This window comes from Mollisia scopiformis (assembly GCF_001500285.1).
Source record: "Mollisia scopiformis unplaced genomic scaffold LY89scaffold_8, whole genome shotgun sequence".
Lineage (NCBI taxonomy): Eukaryota > Fungi > Ascomycota > Leotiomycetes > Helotiales > Mollisiaceae > Mollisia > Mollisia scopiformis.
This window is the reverse complement of record NW_017263588.1, coordinates 176,190-194,093: the sequence shown is the minus strand read 5'-3', so window position 1 is coordinate 194,093 and position 17,904 is coordinate 176,190. Positions and strand designations below refer to the sequence as shown.

The 17,904-nt window shown below is 47.4% G+C and overlaps 6 protein-coding genes across 6 annotated transcripts; 4 read left to right on the top strand and 2 right to left on the bottom strand.

The window, feature by feature from the left end:
* Window positions 1–66: 66 nt before the first annotated feature.
* On the bottom strand, window positions 67–953 carry LY89DRAFT_476690 (uncharacterized protein). Its single transcript, XM_018207811.1, has one exon. The coding sequence runs from the start codon at window positions 871–873 to the stop codon at window positions 127–129; it is 747 nt and encodes a 248-aa protein (XP_018073446.1). The 5' UTR covers window positions 874–953; the 3' UTR covers window positions 67–126.
* A 320-nt stretch (window positions 954–1,273) lies between these two features.
* Window positions 1,274–2,584, bottom strand: LY89DRAFT_476692 (SET domain-containing protein). Its single transcript, XM_018207812.1, has one exon. The coding sequence runs from the start codon at window positions 2,330–2,332 to the stop codon at window positions 1,304–1,306; it is 1,029 nt and encodes a 342-aa protein (XP_018073445.1). The 5' UTR covers window positions 2,333–2,584; the 3' UTR covers window positions 1,274–1,303.
* Window positions 2,585–3,295: 711 nt separating this feature from the next.
* LY89DRAFT_581184 (MFS transporter) lies at window positions 3,296–4,968 on the top strand (the record flags this gene model as incomplete). The annotated part of the gene is made up of 2 exons (XM_018209101.1): window positions 3,296–3,514; window positions 3,577–4,968. 2 exons carry the CDS (start codon window positions 3,296–3,298, stop codon window positions 4,966–4,968), a joined length of 1,611 nt encoding a protein of 536 aa, XP_018073444.1.
* Window positions 4,969–9,083: 4,115 nt separating this feature from the next.
* LY89DRAFT_695757 (Serine/threonine-protein kinase Rio1) lies at window positions 9,084–11,078 on the top strand (the record flags this gene model as incomplete). Its single annotated transcript, XM_018216783.1, has 2 exons — window positions 9,084–9,105; window positions 9,370–11,078. 2 exons carry the CDS (start codon window positions 9,084–9,086, stop codon window positions 11,076–11,078), a joined length of 1,731 nt encoding a protein of 576 aa, XP_018073443.1.
* Window positions 11,079–12,084: 1,006 nt separating this feature from the next.
* Window positions 12,085–13,429, top strand: LY89DRAFT_731510 (uncharacterized protein; the record flags this gene model as incomplete). Its single annotated transcript, XM_018219580.1, has 4 exons — window positions 12,085–12,285; window positions 12,331–12,945; window positions 13,009–13,334; window positions 13,387–13,429. The coding sequence occupies 4 exons, from the start codon at window positions 12,085–12,087 to the stop codon at window positions 13,427–13,429; spliced, it is 1,185 nt and encodes a 394-aa protein (XP_018073442.1).
* Window positions 13,430–14,643: 1,214 nt separating this feature from the next.
* LY89DRAFT_731509 (uncharacterized protein) lies at window positions 14,644–17,457 on the top strand (the record flags this gene model as incomplete). Its single annotated transcript, XM_018219579.1, has 11 exons — window positions 14,644–15,010; window positions 15,062–15,105; window positions 15,152–15,215; window positions 15,272–15,703; window positions 15,754–16,035; window positions 16,083–16,181; window positions 16,231–16,264; window positions 16,310–16,374; window positions 16,419–16,507; window positions 16,554–16,732; window positions 16,779–17,457. The coding sequence occupies 11 exons, from the start codon at window positions 14,644–14,646 to the stop codon at window positions 17,455–17,457; spliced, it is 2,334 nt and encodes a 777-aa protein (XP_018073441.1).
* Between the last annotated feature and the right edge of the window lie 447 nt (window positions 17,458–17,904).

The following is a 17,904-nucleotide window of genomic DNA, read 5'->3' as shown; positions in this document are numbered from 1 at the left end:
AGGAAATTACGATTTGTGTCAAACAATTTTGAAGAACTTCCAAGATCTTTATTCTTCAAGCAGTGTCGTAATTTTCTGTTCTTTGCCGTACACATTCTCTCACTGGATACCAGATAGTCTCTCTCTTCAACAACCATTTTGATCATGGATAGTCTCCTCATATTCGTCGGCCTCCTCCCAGTCACTCACTTTGCCGTTCTGGTCTTCCAAATCAAATGAACCCTCTTCAAGTAACCTTTCCCGCTTCTCTGACCTCGCTTTCCGAACTCGCTTGGCATCTTGAAACGGAACAATCTGTATAACTGCCAGCAGGGGACCAACAAGGATCAGTAGACAGAAGGATACGAGGACTAATTCAGCCCATGCATGACCAGCGTCGTCATCAAGATTTCCATTCTCATCTCTGAGCGGGTTGATTTTCGAGATCATTTGTGTTTCAATGAAGACAATGATCCACATGCAGAGGGAACTTAGCGTCAAGCTGCACAAAGAAGATCGTACGCAGTCCAGGATTGCTCGTTCATATTCGGTGAGGTGATAATGTGAACTCCTTTGCCCGTAGCCGTGGTAAATGAGGAAAGAAATGCTCGCGACTTGTGAAATCGCCATAGGCGCCAGCCAGAGGAAGGTTGCCAGTACTGACGAAGACGGCGCTTTTGTGAGGAATATCCAGGCGAGACTCGTAAGCAGGCAGAGAGCCCATGGCAGAGTCTCGAGAAACATGAAGACATATTTGGTATTAGATAGTTTCGTTGGCTGTCTGCTAGAACGTTGTACTTCTGCCATTGTAAGAGGATCGAGTTGTATCTTCTGTTGGACTTGAATAATGGAACAAAGAGATGCTGAACTTCTGAACACCGGGGGTGATGCCATACTTGTACTTATAGTGCGTAGTTTGTCTTATGAAGTCACACAGACTTCTGGGTGGGTCTCAATTTGTTGTGGACGTCATGGGTAGGGCTGAAAAGTCTATGGTACTGCTAGGGAAGCCGTTTATGGCTCGGCCCGCTGAGCCCCACAGAACTCCAGAAAAATACAACATTGGACCTATGACTATGTCTAATGATATATAAGAGCAATGTATTCAGGCAAAGGACGAGGCTCGGAAAGCATACTTTGCTGCCAGAGTGACTGGGTGATAGCTCGCTTGGGTCAGGGGCCGCTAGTATCAGTAATGACCCAAAAATCAATAAATTCAAAACAGATTCCAACAGAGTCTACCTCTATCCAAGTGTACGTCTAAATTCCTACCTCAACCCAAAACTCCAAATTCACATTCTAAATGATATATATGTCGCAAGACTCAAACATTCTCTCTCCATAACCACTTTGCGAACTCACTGGCCTTCAATCCTTTCGGTACATCGGTAGTACCTGTCCTCCACATGTCCGTTGATCCAAAACTGTCGTGTTTCTGTGGGCTCTTGACATACGAGAACATCTCCAGCACATTGATACTGTCCTTGCCTTCAGCCATCTTCTTCGAGTCGACATAGTACTTAGCAAAGCACCTGGCTCTAGCAAGATCGCTATGCATATTGCACAGTTGGAAGAGATCGTAGTACAATCTGCCCAGTCTTCCATCCTTGATGCCTTCTTCTTCGTAGATCTTGAACATAGAACGAGCGCTCTTCATCACCTCGTCTGGTGAAAAGCGTACCTTCTTCGAGTCACCGAGTGTCTCGTCCAATTTCTCAGCCCGAGCCAGTCGCTCGTCACTTTCTCGCAACTTGTCCTCGAGCATAGAGCAGACTTCACAGGCGCAGTCGAACCCGAAGTTCTCTTTCAGGAATTGCTTTCTTTCCTGGGATGTTCCACCAGCAAGGTATGAAGTAGTGACCTCGCCACCATTTGGAATTGGTCGAACAGCGTGGATAGTCTGCTTTTCATGCAATGGATTCCAGTATTGCACTGTGTTTGGTAGACAGCTGTGGTTGATCCTCGAGATATCAGCGAAGACGCCACCAACTTCAGTGTTAGTGCCAAGCGGATATCCATTCGACTTGCAAATTCCACTGAGGGGATGTGTGGGATCCGAGGCAGTGTAGTAGTTGTGAAGAGAGCGAAATCGTTCTTGATCTGCTTTTGACAATTTTTTGAGAGCATTGAGAAGCTGTTGCTCTGCAATGTCGGTGTTGGCCATGGAAATGCCCTCCGTTGTGATTAAAGGGGCTTCGCTTATGATACAGGTTCCAGCGGCGATATCCTGGTTGGCAACTACGCCCAATCCTTTTCCGGGGACTTCTTGAATCTTCCAGACGGAGTTCTCGGAATTTTCTCCACTCTCGCCATTTTGAGGGTTGTGGGGTGGTGAAGTGCTGCTTGGAGCCATTTTGAACGATGTGAGTGAATATATGAATAAGTTGTCTAAAAATGCGAGTTTAAATTGCAGAGAAGCACAATTTCATGTCGGATAAGCCAGTCTGAATTCGAATAAGAGGTTACCATGGTTATTTTTCGGCTTTGCTAAAATTTTGAAGTCTAATACATTTTCGGTAAAATAGTCGAGGGGGTGATATCATGTCACATGATATCGTGCGCCGCGCTGTGGGCTTTATCTTTGCGAGATGTATTAATGTGCGTGATGAAAATGATTCTTATCAAACACAACTGCAAGTGCAAGGACATAATTGCCGTGGCGCTGTCGCTCATGGTTCTTTGATCAAGCGTTCTCGGTTCCTCGTCTAGGGAATGAGTTGCTGTCAAGGTACTGCACCTCTACCTACGCATGCCATTCTCAAAGTTACAATTGTTGTGATCTTTCAGCCGAGGAAAATAATCAAGTGATCTGGACGATAAACTGAAAATTAGCTGGTCTCTTATAACAATCAGATGCTTTGGCCTTTTCTAGGTGATATATTGGTACAGGGTTTGACTAGACACCGAGATCAAGGCCTGTCTACCCTCTCATTCAAGATTCTATCAATAGCGAGAACTACTTGATACTACACAAAAGACGAGCCTGAACAACGCATTATTACACAATAATAATCCGGGATTGATTGGAGCCATTCCACTACATCGGCGCGAGTGCGCTTCGGACATAGCTGGTAGCTCCGTCTGAGCTTCTTTTTTCAACAACTTCTTATTTTCAGAGAGAGTAATAGTTCTCATTACTTGAACAAGAATTGAAGATACTTTGATGCTTCAGCTTGACATGAGTGTACCGCAAATCAATAGTAAATCGCCTTCCGGCAGCGATGTTGAAAAGCAGCAAAGCAAAAGCGAAGCAGAAATGCAAAGCGACACTATGGAAGTTGCCTCTATTTTGGAAATAAACAATGAGAACACACCAATGGAACAAAAGAAGCTCGAAGAAGCAGCCCAGGAACTACAAGAGCCGCCATATACCATTTTCTCCGAGCGGTACAAAGTTTTCACGGTGATCATAGCATCGTTCGCAGCCTTGATCTCCCCAATCTCAGCAAGTATATACTACCCAGCTCTGGATCCACTCGCTGCAGATCTTCATGTGAAAGTCAGTACCATCAATTTGACGATCACAGTGTACATGGTAAGCAGCTCTGAACCATAACCATATAAGGAAAAAAGGAGTATCTCTGACCAAAGGAACAGATCTTCCAAGGATTGGCGCCGACATTCATTGGCAGCATATCGGACAAGAATGGTAGACGACCAGCATACCTGATCTGCTTCTTCCTCTATCTCTGTGCCAATATCGGCCTCGCCTTACAAACCAGCTATCCAGCTCTTGTTTGCCTTCGCTGCTTGCAAAGCGCGGGAAGCAGTGGTACCGTCGCTCTTGCCAGTGGAACAGCAGCAGATTTGGTGACTCGAGCGGAGCGAGGAAAATATATCGGTTATGCCTCCATGGGCGTAGCTCTAGGGCCGGCACTTGGACCCGTCATTGGAGGTCTGTTGACACACTTTTTGGGCTGGAGATCCATCTTCTGGTTCCTCACTATCCTCTGTGGTATCATGCTGCTGATCATGGTCATCGCATTCCCAGAAACGAGTCGAAGCGTCGTAGGGAATGGTTCGATACCCCCACAGAAATGGAACGTTCCTCTCATTCGCCTAATTCAACAACGTCTAGAACGGTCTTCACATCAAGAAATCGACACTCAAACAATAACACATCGATACCGTCGCCCGAACCCACTTGAAGCTCTGTCACTCGCCTTGCAAAAAGAGACTGGCATGCTACTCACATTCAGTGCTCTCATGTACGCCGGTTATTTTGGCGTGCTCTCCAGTCTACCATCCCAGCTTGCCAGAAAATACGATTTCAACTCTCTCCAAATCGGCCTCTGCTTCATCCCTTATGGGTTTGGATCTGTTACGTCTCGCTGGACGGTCGGCACGCTCACAGATCGAAACTTCCGCCGACACGCCAAAAAGCTTGGGATTGCGATAGTGAAAAATCGCCAGCAACGGCTCCAAGACTTCCCCATCGAGACTGCAAGATTAGAGATCGCCCTACCGATGGTCTATCTAAGCTGTATATGTGTGATGACTTTTGGATGGGTGATGGAACATCAGACCAACCTTGCAGGGCCACTTATCACGCTGTTCTTTACTGGAAATATGGTAACGGGGTCGTTCAGTGCAATAAATACTTTGGTGGTTGATATTAACGTGAAGACACCTGCGACTGCGACGGCGGCGAGTAATTTGTTTCGATGTCTCTTTGGAGCGGGAGCTGTGGCTGCCGCTGTGCCTTTGATCGAAAGAATTGGAATGGGTTGGATGGGGACATTCATTGCTGCGCTCTGGTTAGTGTTGAGTCCCATGCTGTGGTGCGTGTGGTTCTATGGGAGAGGGTGGAGGGATGAGAAAGCAGCGAAAGATGACCAGAGGGAGAAGGAAAGAATGGAGAGGGAAAAAGGCAACGACGTTGAGAAAGTCGTAAATGTCGCTCAACCCATGAATGCGAAGGGCGAATGGTCTAGTACGGTCCAACTATCAGGTTCTGCTCAATCAAGTGCCTCGAAAGAAGGAAAATAACCATTTATATAATCTTGCGAAGGACTACTTCGAATGAGATAATCACGGCGACCTTTGTAAATAACCTCGAGGTCATCATCATGCAAATCATATTATTTAGGCTGGGCTTCTCCATACTCTCACAATCCAACTAAATGACATGCCAGCCAAATTGAGCGATGCCGACCATCGATATCAAGTCCCACCGAGGGCCGAAGCGAATACCAACCAATATACACGAGTTTCATCAACGCATAAGCAACTACAAATATTGCCCTAGCAATCACTATCTTGGCGCCTCACCATCAACGAACCTTAGAGCCTCTTCTCTACTAACAGCATCGATGCCACTAGTCTTGTTGTGGAAGGTAACTCCGTAACATTTGTCCGCGACCAACAACATTTCGGGCCTGAAGGTAGTACAAATAAATTGGCCACTCATACCACCGGAGCTACTGTCTGTGTTCTGACTGCTCTGCTGAGTAGATATTTCTTCTAGCATCTGAGCAACAGCTGTACGGTACTGAGCGTCGAGATTAGCATCGATCTCATCGAAGAGATAGAACGGAGCAGGATCGCACTGCTGGATGGCGAAGACTAGAGCGAGTGCACACAAACCTAACCATGTTAGCAGAGAATTGAACTAGAAGATTGGGCTACGCACTCTTCTGGCCACCACTCAATTGTTGAATTCGCTGTTGATCATCGTGTTTACTGTTGAATGATACGCTAATACCAACACCAGTATAATTCTCAACACTTTGATGTTGCTCGTCTTCAGACTCGTCATCCTCGCGAACACGCTGGTCTGTCTTTTTCTGGATGATCAAACGACCACGTCCTGCTGGGACAAGGCGCTCGAAAATGGATGCAAACTCTTTGGAGACTTGCTTGAAGGTTCGCTCAATAGCTTCATCTTTGCGTTGATCTAGAACATCCACAAGATCCTGAATTGAAGCCTGTCCGTCGTCGAGTTCCTTTCTTCGCTTCGTAAGACTGTCTCGTTGAGAGGTGAAGTTGTTGTATTGTTCAAAGGCCTTTTTGTTGACGTGTTTATACTTCTTTAGAGCATCATTCACCTTCTTGAGCTTGTTGGAAATCTTTTGCAACGTCAGTCAATGTCTGAAGGATATTGTGGATGCACTTACGGTCTTCGAGTCGATGTTCGCATATTTCTCGAATGCCTCGTCTGGAAGTACTCCCAGGTCGCGGATATTCTTGGCGCATTCAGCAGCAGCAGTAGTCAATAGGGCTTTCTTTGCCACGCTCTTTTCCATTCTCTTCTGGTTCTTCTCGATGATCTTGGCAATCTCTTGCTGTTGGTCAACCCTGGCAGCCTTGTTCTTGCCAAGACTAGAAATCTGCGTTTCAGCCTGCTCAATCTGAGTCTCGTTCTCCTCCAGCTTGCTCTCTACAGCTACTGCAGCCTTTTGGACACGCTTGAGCTCTCGCTGAGCCTCCTTTAGACCACCAGAGCTGCTACCCAGACTGGCATCAATCTCCTGGCCGTTTAGCTGGTCCAGCTTCATTTGTAGATTGTCGCGAAGATCGACTTCCAGAAGCTGCTTCTGGCCTTCGAGTTCACGTCGAATCTTGCTGAGATCATTCCACTGCTGCTGCAACTCTTGGACGCTAGTATTGAGCTGATCAAGCTGGCGCTCTTCATTTGCACTAAGAGCCTTTTTGAAGTCTGAACTCAATTCTGCTTCGAATGCACTGATACTATCGCCGAGATCTCTCATCAACTTTTCTACCGTCTCTCGCCGACGAATGTTCGAGTCGAGTTGATCTCTTTGCTTCTCGAGATGCGTGCTCTTGTTTCTCAATTCATTCTTCAACGGGTCAAAACTGCTATCGAGACGATTGAGATTCTGCTGCAGCTTGTGGAGTTCTCCATGAGCGTCTAGGATCTCGCGTTCTTTCTGCTCTGCCTCATGTTTGATCTCATCAGCACGACCTCTCAATGTCTCGTACTCGTCCCGCCACTTGTTCACGGCTCGAACAGCTTCTAATCGAGACTTTCGAGGATCAATGTAACCACCGGTCATTGCGCCCTTCTTGTTCGCAGTGTCTCCGTCTGGGGTGATGGCAGTACAGCCATGACTGCGAGCATATTGAGCTGCGATGGCGAGAGAAGGACAGACTACAGTCTTGCCGAAAACCTGGCTCATAGCTTTCTCGAATTTTTTGTCGAATTTGATCTTGCTCATCATGGGGACAGCATCAGACGCATTTGGTAACTTCGCAGGCCTTGGCTTCAGTTGAGCAAGAGGCATGAAAGTAACACGGCCTCCTTTCTGTTTGTACAACGCATCGGCAAGGAAGGTAGCAGTCTCCGCATTGTCTACAACGTAGTGAAAGAGACTGTTGCCAGCGGTTTGCTCGGCAGCCATTCGGTAATTTTCGGGAACTTCGAAGATTTCTGCAAGGGTTCCAAATGCACCAGCAAGATTGTGTTCCCGTTTGAGACGTCTCACAGATGCAAGACCACGAGAGGTCGCGCCATCCATGGTGTGGGACAGTTCTCGTTCAGCACGGTCTCTTTCTTGTCGAGCGTCCTCAATCATAGACTCGAGTTTGTCATCTTCGCGTCGAAGGACTTTTTGCTCATCCTGTAGCTTTTCAAGACCATCCTTAGCAGTCGTGACTTGCTCGTAGAGAGCTTGTCTACTCCCTCCCCAGCCTTCAAAGCGCTCCCGGAGTTTTGCGATCTCGCTCTCCAGGTTTTGGATCTCTGTCTGCACAGTTTTCACTTCTTCATCAGCGTTGATCCGGTTGGCCTTCTGTTCGCCAAGTGCCGTATTGTTTTCTTGGATCTGCTCTTTCAAGAACGAATCACGCTCAGCCTTGGACTTGAATTGCGCGCTTCGACCTTGTTTATTGTAAAGACGTGTTCTGGTGGCTTCAGCAACGTCAAGATTCTGCTTCACTTCCGCCTCCTTCTCTTTCCGCTTCATGTATTCGGGCAATATTTTGGAGAGTTTCGCCTCTTTCGTTGCGATCTCTTGCTTCACGGACTTCAACTCTTGCTGGTGCTTAGTCCGGGCTTGTTCCGTTGCAGACAGACCATCGTTCAGGTTCTTGACGTTCAATTCAGCCTTGGCCTGTGACTTGGAGGTCTCACGCCTGTCCTCCTCCAATTGACGTCGCTCGAGCTTGAGAAGCTCCATCTGCCGATTGAGCTGTTTGATCTCAAGATCCATGGCTGCAATAGCCTTTTCGCCTTCTAGAAAAGCATCACGATTCTCGTCCGTGCCTTCGATGCCATTCACGCGCATATCTTCGATTTCGTCCAGGGCTTCCGAGAGCGCGGTTTGTTCGCGATGGTAGAAAGCATATTCTAGACAGCGTCGATCTCTGTCCTTCTCCTGGTAACCACGTAACTCCTCCTTCTCCTCTTCGAGCTCGGCAAGTCGTTCCTTGATATAATCAAGTGTTTCATCAATCTTCGATCGTTTATTATTGGTATCCTGCATAATCTTCAATGATTCTGTTCGTCGTGCTTCGTAGACTTGTGTTCCGGCTACTTCCTTCAAGAGATTCAGTCGCTCGGTGTCCTTCATGTTTGTGAGAGCCGTGACACGTCCTTGAGGTACAATATAGTATGGATTTGATCGCGAGAACCCGGCTGATTCCAGAAGGTTCATAACATCGTTTTTCGTGGCATTCTTACGATCAAGGGAGTATTCGTCTTTCTTCAGACCAATCGTACGACGTAGAATAAGTTCGTCCTTGCCTGTCGGGAAGCGGTCATCGCTGTTGTCGAAGATAATCTCAACATAGGCAGACATCACAGCAGCACCCGATCCTTCGTGTAGTAGAGCCTGCCGCTCTTCGCGACCCATCTGCGAGTATGCATCACTGAGGACGAATCGAATTGCGGCGAAGAAGTTACTCTTCCCTGAACCATTGCGACCAACGATTACGTTTGTCTTTGGAGAGAATGGCTCGATGACGGTTTGCTCTTTGTAACTGTTCCGAAATTAAAGAAGTACTATTATGCTGAGCTCCCTGACATACCTCTTGAAGCCCTGTATAATGATCTGCTTGATGTACATCTTTGCGATCCGTTTGTCGCGAGCGGGGTGTTGAAGGAATTGGATTTCGTCGCGTCAGAAGGATATCAAGAAATCAATATGATGATTCCAGTGGAAACAAGTACGTTTTAAGTACTATGTCACCGTGATACATCAGCACCAAAGTTTGATAACTTCCAAGTTGTCAACGCGTAGCTTTTTGCGTTCGACGCGATGTGAAAGTCGCGAAGCCTGGGAGGTTTAGTGTGTAGCCCAATTGGGAAGGCGGTCAATCTTTCTGCCGTAGTGGGTTGAGCCGTTTAATAATTAAATTCTTTGGTGACTTTGTATTTTGAAACTGGCAGCAAATCTCGGAGACAGCCATCAGAAATTATGTCGGAACAAGAGCCTTCGTTGCAGATGCCTGCTCCTGCAGCGGGCCAAGCTCCCACACATACATATGTCCCAGATAGAGGTTATGCGACTTCCACGACATCTCAAGACGCCCCACCACAAACGCCTACGGGCTACGCTGCCGACAACGAAGACGAAACGTACGATGATCTTTTCGAAGATGAAGACGAAGAGTTCCTTGATGATGTAGATCCTACATCGGGCGACCTTACCAAATCTTACAACCGTCAAAGAAAGCTCAACGACCCAAACGCCACTGCCCCTCGAATCAACTCGCAAAAACCAGCTGCAAACACACAAGCGAGTGTCGATGACCAAATCTCGAGTCTTTCCAAACATGCTGCTAAGATTCGTTTGGATGTTGGAGGGGAGAGAAACAAAACACATGGCAAGGACAAATCAGACCGTGCCACAAGTGAGCAGGTCTTGGATCCTCGGACACGGATGATCTTACTGCAAATGATTAATAGAGGGATCGTCTCGGAAGTCAACGGCTGCCTTAGTACTGGAAAAGAGGCAAACGTCTACGGAGCACTCTCAATACCTGTATCAGAAAATGGCGAGGAAGTCGCAGCTATTCATCGAGCCATCAAAGTTTACAAGACCAGTATTCTTGTCTTCAAGGACCGCGATCGATATGTGACAGGCGAACATCGCTTCAGGTCTGGCTACAACAAGGGAAATAACAGGGCTATGGTGAAAGTATGGGCAGAGAAAGAATTTCGCAACCTCAAACGATTATACCTTGCCGGCATCCCATGTCCCGAACCTGTCTATCTACGGTTACATGTTTTGGTCATGGGCTTTCTCGGCGACAAGAAAGGCTGGGCGGCTCCTCGTTTGCGTGATGTGGAACTACAAGGCGAGGATATTGATGAGCAATGGCGTTTGCTATACATTGAAATGCTTGGACTCATGAGGCGAATGTATCAAACATGCAAACTTGTACACGCAGATTTGAGCGAGTACAATGTCCTATACCACCAAAAGAGGCTCTTTATCATCGATGTTTCTCAGAGCGTTGAGCACGACCATCCACGGTCATTGGAATTCTTAAGAATGGATGTCAAGAACGTTTCGGATTTCTTTAGAAGAAAGAATGTAGATGTGCTTTCTGAACAAGCAGTCTTTGGCTTCGTCACTTCTCACGATCAACCAATCCATGAGCCGGCGCTTACAGAAGCTTTAGAGAGACTTTTCGTCGACCGACCTGCTGTTCAGGAAGATGAAAAGGCTGCTGCAGAACAAGAAATCCAGACCGAGGTATTCCGACAACAATATATTCCTCAAAATCTAGACCAAGTCTATGATATCGAGCGTGACGCAGAGAAGGTTGGCAAAGGACAGAAGGAGGACCTTGTTTACCGAAATCTGCTCGCCGACAAAGTTGTTCAATCGGGCAACGAAGCTGATGCCGAAGATACCATGGGTGGTAGTTCGCCACCAAGTGACGGTGAAAGTGATGCCGAGGATAGCGACGATGAAAGCAAATTTGAAAAAGGTACTCCGAGAGGAAAGAGATTCGAGGACAAAGATGCCAAGAAGGTAGGTCGGTCCAACTCACAGGCAGAATTGTATCTGACACATGTCCAGGAGCACAAGAAGGCCGTCAAGGAAGAGAAGCGTGAGAAAAGAAAGGAGAAAATGCCCAAGCATCTGAAGAAGAAGCTCGTGAGCGCTTCAGCGAAGCACAAGCATTGACCTAAACAAATCAAATCAAGATCAGATCAAGCCCATGATCTTCTTAGGCAGCGACCCATACCGCTCTTACCGCTGATGTCGCTCGGATCCCAGACAATTGAGATCACCCGAATGATGAAGAAACAAACTTCTCCGGTTATCAGTTTCCGAAGTAGCGTCTTGCATGCATGCAAAACCACTTCCGGTCTGATCACTGTGAGAGAAGCTGTAAGCTCAATCTTTCGATTTTCGTCGCAAAGTTGAGCTGATGCTGATCAAAGAGAGCACTGACGGGGTTTTGAGTTTCCTTTTGTTTTCGTCACTTCCAATCATTCCACATGTTTCCGTCGTGATTGCGGCATTATCCCGCTGTGGAAAACTCTCAAGGTTGATGCCTGATGCTTTAGTCGACTGAATTCAGCGAGAAAGGCTGTGTCCCACGAAAGCAAAGTCAAATTTCAGATGGCAGGACCACCAGTAAAATGGCAGAGAGCACTGATTTTGTCTTTCATATGTCGCATATGCCGCATTGCCTGAGCAAGTGCCATGCCATTCATGGATGGACTCGGGACGGACGATTCCTACATCCCTGCGACGATCCCTTAGCTTTACTGCACGGGTCACAAATGAGACCCAGCACCAAAAACTCCGTGATGGGGGAGCTCTGCACAGACATTCCGGCAACCACATGTGCCCGAGCACATTCGGGTTACCTGACCAGTAGAATTCGGGTATGGTTTGTTATCAGTTCATTTGACTTCATTATTGCCGTGCGCCTGGATATCGAAATGTCTATCATGCACCTGAAAGGGATATGCGACTAGGAATATCATCAATAGTGTCGCCCTAAGCACAGGTACAATCCGCGAGGGCTTGCCGTTGACGCTATGAGCAGTAGGTACCCAGAGCTAAATTAGTAGCGGTCTGGATGTGCTGGGGTAATTTGAGTTATTAAAGTCTCATCCGCACTTTGGAGAATTTGGGCTCTGAATTCAGGGATGCGGACGCGTCTTTTTCCGTGGACAGTATGCAGATGCCATCGTTGTCTGTGATAGAGTCATTCCCTACTCCAAACTACGTTGACCCCGCGGTCAGAGGTCCTGCCAACATAATTACTGTTTCAATCTTCTTTCCCCTAGCCCTCCTGATTGTGGGAATCCGAACGTATACCCGAACATGTCTCTCCAAGAGCTTTGGTGCGGATGACTGGTTTATTCTCGCAGCTTTGGTTCGTGGATCAAGCGTCTTCAATTCTGAAACTAACATTGAAAAGCTTCCTACGACAGCATTCGCAATAATGACTCTCCTGGCGGAGCTCCACTTCGGCTGGAACAGACACATCTGGGACGTTCAACTTTCAACTATATCAACGGGCCTCAAAATCATTCTCTGCACCGAGGTTCTCTTTTGTCTTGCTACCTCACTCACCAAACTTTCCATGCTCACTTTGATATACCGACTCGTATCCCACAGTTCCAGTATTATATCCAGGGTCATCCTGGGTGCAATTGTTCTTGTGTCTGCACAAGGAACGGCATTTGTCTTCGCTGCAATCTTTCAGTGTAGGACTCCGTCCCTGTATTGGACTTTATCTTTCAAGCCGCAGCCGGAATGCATATCCGAAACGAAACTGCTGCTTGGTGCTGGTATTGTTAATACGATTACTGACCTAGTCGTGGTTGTACTACCTGTGCCTATAGTCTGGCACTTAAAGATACCATTCAAACAACAAGCGATTCTCATCACGCTTTTTGCAGTCGGTTTCTGCATCACCTTGATCGGCGCTGTGAGGACATATTACCTGTATAAGGTGACTTCGCAGTGGGATAAGACGTGGGAGGCGTATCCTGTTTGGCTTACTAGTTCTTTGGAGCTCTATGTTGGTATTGTAAGTTTGCCTTCCTCCCGTTGCTAATCAGACGAGACACTCCCTTATTGACATGCATTGCAGATTTGTGCCTCTATTCCAGCAACCAAGAGATTCTTCACCCGACTTGGTCTCAGCTGGCTACGTTCTTCCACGGCCTCTCGTCCTCCCACTACAACTGTGCCATCACATCATACCCAAGAAGAGCATGAAATCGGGGTTTTTCCACTGCATGAATACAGCGATGACAAGAAGGATGTCGAGACTCGCTCGGTGTCTGGCGCGGAGAGTGGATCTAAGTATAAGGTTCCCCACTTGGAGAGACCGCAGACGAGTTATTCAAAGGAAACTGCGGTGGGTGGAATATCCGAAGTCAGAGATTCAGACAGCCAGCATTGTTTGGTAGAGAGGTGAGCTTATTGGTTCGTGAAGAGGCGTGAGCCTTGCTGATGAGAGCATTAGGGATTATGAGGAAAGAGTCGACACGCCGAGCAGATTTACTTGATTGTTGAAATGGATGGCAAGAGTATGCTATTCATGGACAACTATGCCTGCCAAAGCACGAACTCAGAGTTGCGAAACGATACCCCTTTTTCGTCGTTTTAGGAAGCGCAACCATCAATCTCCTTGAGCTGCCTGTTCACCTAGGATGCTCTATAGCCTACCGTTGTCGCAGTACTTCACAGCCATGTTGGCCAACGAACACGCTGCCATTGGCCAGAAGTTTTACACTGCCTCCGCACTGTTTATTTCAGTGTCATAGTAGGAACAAGCTGGTCCATATAGGAGCCGCACAGAGGGGATCAGATAAACACATCCTGGATGGGCGATCTTTGACAGACGAATGTCCAAATAGGGCTGAGATAAGAAGAAACGAGTGTGACCACAGGGAAATGACAGAGACTTAAGCGGCTCTGCCGCTCTGGATAAGACTCCCGCACACGCCGAATAATTGGGGGTTATCTTTCTCGACCCCACATCCAACCCGCCTTATTCGTAAACCACCCACGAATCACAACCCCAATCAACATCTAGAGGCTGAGTCTGGCCTTGCCCATGTTTCCGAAGGAAGGATAGTGGTTGGCCCAAAACTCCACCTTTCTCCGCTGTCAAGCTTTTAGATCACCGCAGCCACAGTTGGATGCACACTTTGGACTCCTCCACACATCTGGACTCGATGTGCTCTTTATGTTCCCGATGAAGTGCGACTTCCGGACTCCGTAGCAAATCAATGAGAGCAAGTAATCAGACCCTAAGCGTTATCTGGCCCGGGCGAGTGCAACAAATGGATTAGAGTCCGAGATATTTTATTGATTCGCGGCTCTTAATGAGGCTGCTAGAGACAACCGCAAAAAGCAAATCTTCAATTCCAACACACAATTTCCCCACTTCAATTCAATCTTCAGTATCCTTGCAATTAGCACTTCTCGTAAAGAATGTTGTTCCAACACTCCCATTCATGAAAAGTGCAGGCACAACCAAAACATTTCTGACTGTCAGCGTCGCATTCGAAGGGTTGCATACATCGTAGTCTTGGGAGGGTGCCGCATATCTAGTGGCATTGCCGTGCAGTAAGAAGCCCAAGAAGCAAGGTTCTCGAATCCAGCCCCTCATCTGGTTGGTTTGGCGTCGATGCTCCAGTGGCTGGCGCAACGCCTCCAACCTTCACTGGTCCCCGGTGTGGTGTTCACCAACAGAAGCATGCATCAATGTTCCAGAATGGGTGTTGAAGGATGGGAGAATCCGCCTCAAAATGTGCGCCAGGCTTTAAAGACAGGCGGTCTGTCTGCTGCGACCTGGGTTTTGCTTTCCTCTTGTTCTGGCATTTGCTCAACGTCGACAGAGTACCTGGCAAGCATGAAGTTCATGCTAGGAGCCGCACAACTGCTGTGGGTGCCTTATCTGACCACGGCCAGTTTGCTCGAGAGACAAGTTTCGTCGTCAGTCAGCAGCTCTGTTTCTAATAGTGGGGTGTCGAGTTCGACGTCTTCAGTTTTTACTGTAGCCACGCCTGGGTCAAACCCAACTGTGAATAGCAGTAACCATGATCTGTCGCAACACTTTTGTCGATTATGGAGGCATCAGAGTGATTAAAGTCTGCTCTTAATCTGTTGCATATGCTAAAATTTGTCTCTAGGTGTGTACGTCGAGGGAAAGATATACATCGATGGAGGAAATACAGTATGCGGTTTCGATATACTCATATAGCTGTACTAATGCACAGTAGTATATTCCTACTGGCGATACTACTTTTTCCAACACTAGTTCGACAGAATATGTCCAAGGAATGAGTAAGTCTGCGAGAATTGATTCTTAGCCTCGGTTCGATGCTGAAAATTACGTGTAGATGACATCCTCCTTGTCCTCGATCTCTCCAATAACTTCACGAACCAAGATACTGCACCATATAGCGCAATCGATAAAGGCCCGCAAGTTCCTAACGCAATTATCGAAGGTGCCCTGTGGTGGTCTGCTGTAACAAGAAAAATATATCAGCTCGGTGGTTGGTTCTCGACCAACTCAAATCAGGATCCGGGCTATATCACAAGTTCAGAACTCCCTCCATCATCAATCTGGGAGTTCGACGTCGACTTGAAGACATGGGTACAATCCGCTTTCAATTATGTGAATACTGGAACCAAAGTCGATCGTCCAGGAGCAGCTGCGAACTGCGACGCTCCGGCCCTGAACAAGAGTTTCATCTTTGAAGGATATGTCGAGTACAGATCTGATATTGCATACAACAACTGGTCCAGTGGAGCTTCCACCACATTCAAATGTAAGTCAGATGGCTGGGAGAGGTGGCGCTGACGACTGACGTCCTTTTAGTTCTCGAGGGAATGCTGCAGCTCGATTCGAATACATCACCGCCTACCCTTTCCAATATTTCTGTTCCTACCTACGTTGGACCTCGAATGAACGGTGCCATGATCCACGTACCAGTCGGCCCCAAAGGTGTTATCGTGCAGATCGCAGGCCAGACGACAGTTGATCCCACCCCGTTTGGCATACCTATCCTTAGCGCCAATCAAAAGAATACTGAAATCAACAATACTTATGTGGATATCTATGACATCGAAAGTGGTTATTGGTTCCGCCAGCAAACCTTTGGTACGACTTCGAAGGAACTTCATTTGGGCGGTACTGACAATGAGAAGGTGTACCTGACGTTCCTACTTCCAGGGCTGATATTTGTGTTATTCTTGTTACTGCACCTGATCAAAGCTCATACAACATATTCATGGTTGCTGGAGTTTGTGAGTCTGAGTATCATGGATTGGTCAATTGCCTGCTAACAATTGTCAGTGACGTACAACGTTCCCATCACTAGTGAAGAGATGTAAGTACTGGATAGCTCCAAGCTCAGCATTATCTAACTTGATAGGTGGGTTCTTACAATTCCCACATTCCAGTGGGTCAAGGTTCATACTCGTCCTGGTGGATACTACGGTTCGTCTTCCCCTTCCTTGTTGTTCCATGACTGATCGATTTAGGACACACCTGTCATCAAGTTGGAGAGAATTTGGTCATTGTTGGAGGAATGGAGACTAACGCACAAGGTGGCAATGCGAACAACTGCTCTGTTAGTATTTCTGTCCCGGATGGAACTTGAATCCTAACCTAGGTAGTCTCATATGCCTGCAGAGATTTTCAGTCTTGCATCGATGAACTACACAGGAGTGTTTGATGCAGCTGGTGCACAAAGGGCACCTCCAGTCCCAGCTGACGTTGTTACCTTGATTGGCGGTACTTCAACTGGTGGAGCTGTTGTCACAAAGCCCTATCTCTGGTCTGACCTTTACCTCCAGTAAGTATCATTTCAAGCTGTCAAGACTCACATCTAATGTCAGCAGATATGTCTTCAACCCAAGTCTCCAACGGCCAGCGTATACACCAACCTATACTCTAGCAAATGCCACCGGCACTACGACCAATACCACAACCCCGACACCTACACCGTCTTCGTCGCCGTCCCATGTCCCCGCTGGTGCCATAGCCGGAGGAGTCGTCGGTGGAATCGCGGTGATCGCCTTGGCCATCTTCCTCATCATCTTCTTCGCCCGCAAGAAGAAAGCCAGAAAAGAGGCCGAGATCCTCGCGGCAGCAGATCCCAACGTGCACCCTCACCCAACCAATGAGCTTCCCACGTACCAAGACGCCAAAGACCAGAATGCCGTCGAGGTCTCGGCTTACCAACAGCCACTTGTCTTTTCCCACTACCAACCTTCTGTTCCAGCGAACCTGCATCCGGCGGAAATGTATGCTGGCGAGGAAAATGACAGGTTTGTTACGATGCCGGATGCTGTTCCTGAACGCAGCCCGCGGGTTGGGAGCCCGGGTCGATTTTCGGAGATGAGCTATAATACAGGTGGAAGTCCAAGCCTGGAGCCGATGACTCCTTTGACACCTGGTGGGAGACACAGTAGGCAAAGCGAGGTCAGCAGAACTAGTGTTGGAGGGCAACCGAGTCCGAGGATGGACAGCGGGAGGTTAAGTAGACAGAGCGAGGTTAGTGGTCCTTCGGAACCCTAAAATTGTACATGAAGTGAAACTCGATGACAAGAGAAAGTATTTTATTTCTGCATTTTAGCGTTTATTTTATAAAGGGATTTGGCATATATGGGAGAAATATATGTGGTGATCTGAGGGAGCCCTAACTTTTCAGTCACTCACTCAAAAATGTTTATTGGTAATTATAGCACAGCAGCTGAAAATATGACGATCTTGATGCTCTATGGCATTATGTATTGCTGAAACAAAAGAATGCAGAAAGAGGGTGCTGGGAAGAAGGAACCTGAAGCCTTCAGATCTCTAGCACACAAAAGACATCACGTGATGGCTGTCGATGTTCCAGAACCAAACAAGTCCCTAATAGGTTCTCTGTCCCTGAACTTCGTCGGGTATGTTCTCCCTTGAGTTTGGAGTTCGCGTTCTACCTCAGCCGCGAATAACGAGTTCCTTGGCGCATGTTGAAATCAG

Coding starts and splice junctions, on each gene's coding strand:
- LY89DRAFT_476690 (XM_018207811.1), bottom strand. CDS start 873: ATGGCATCACCCCCGGTGTTCAGAAGTTCAGCATCTCTTTGTTCCATT.
- LY89DRAFT_476692 (XM_018207812.1), bottom strand. CDS start 2,332: ATGGCTCCAAGCAGCACTTCACCACCCCACAACCCTCAAAATGGCGAG.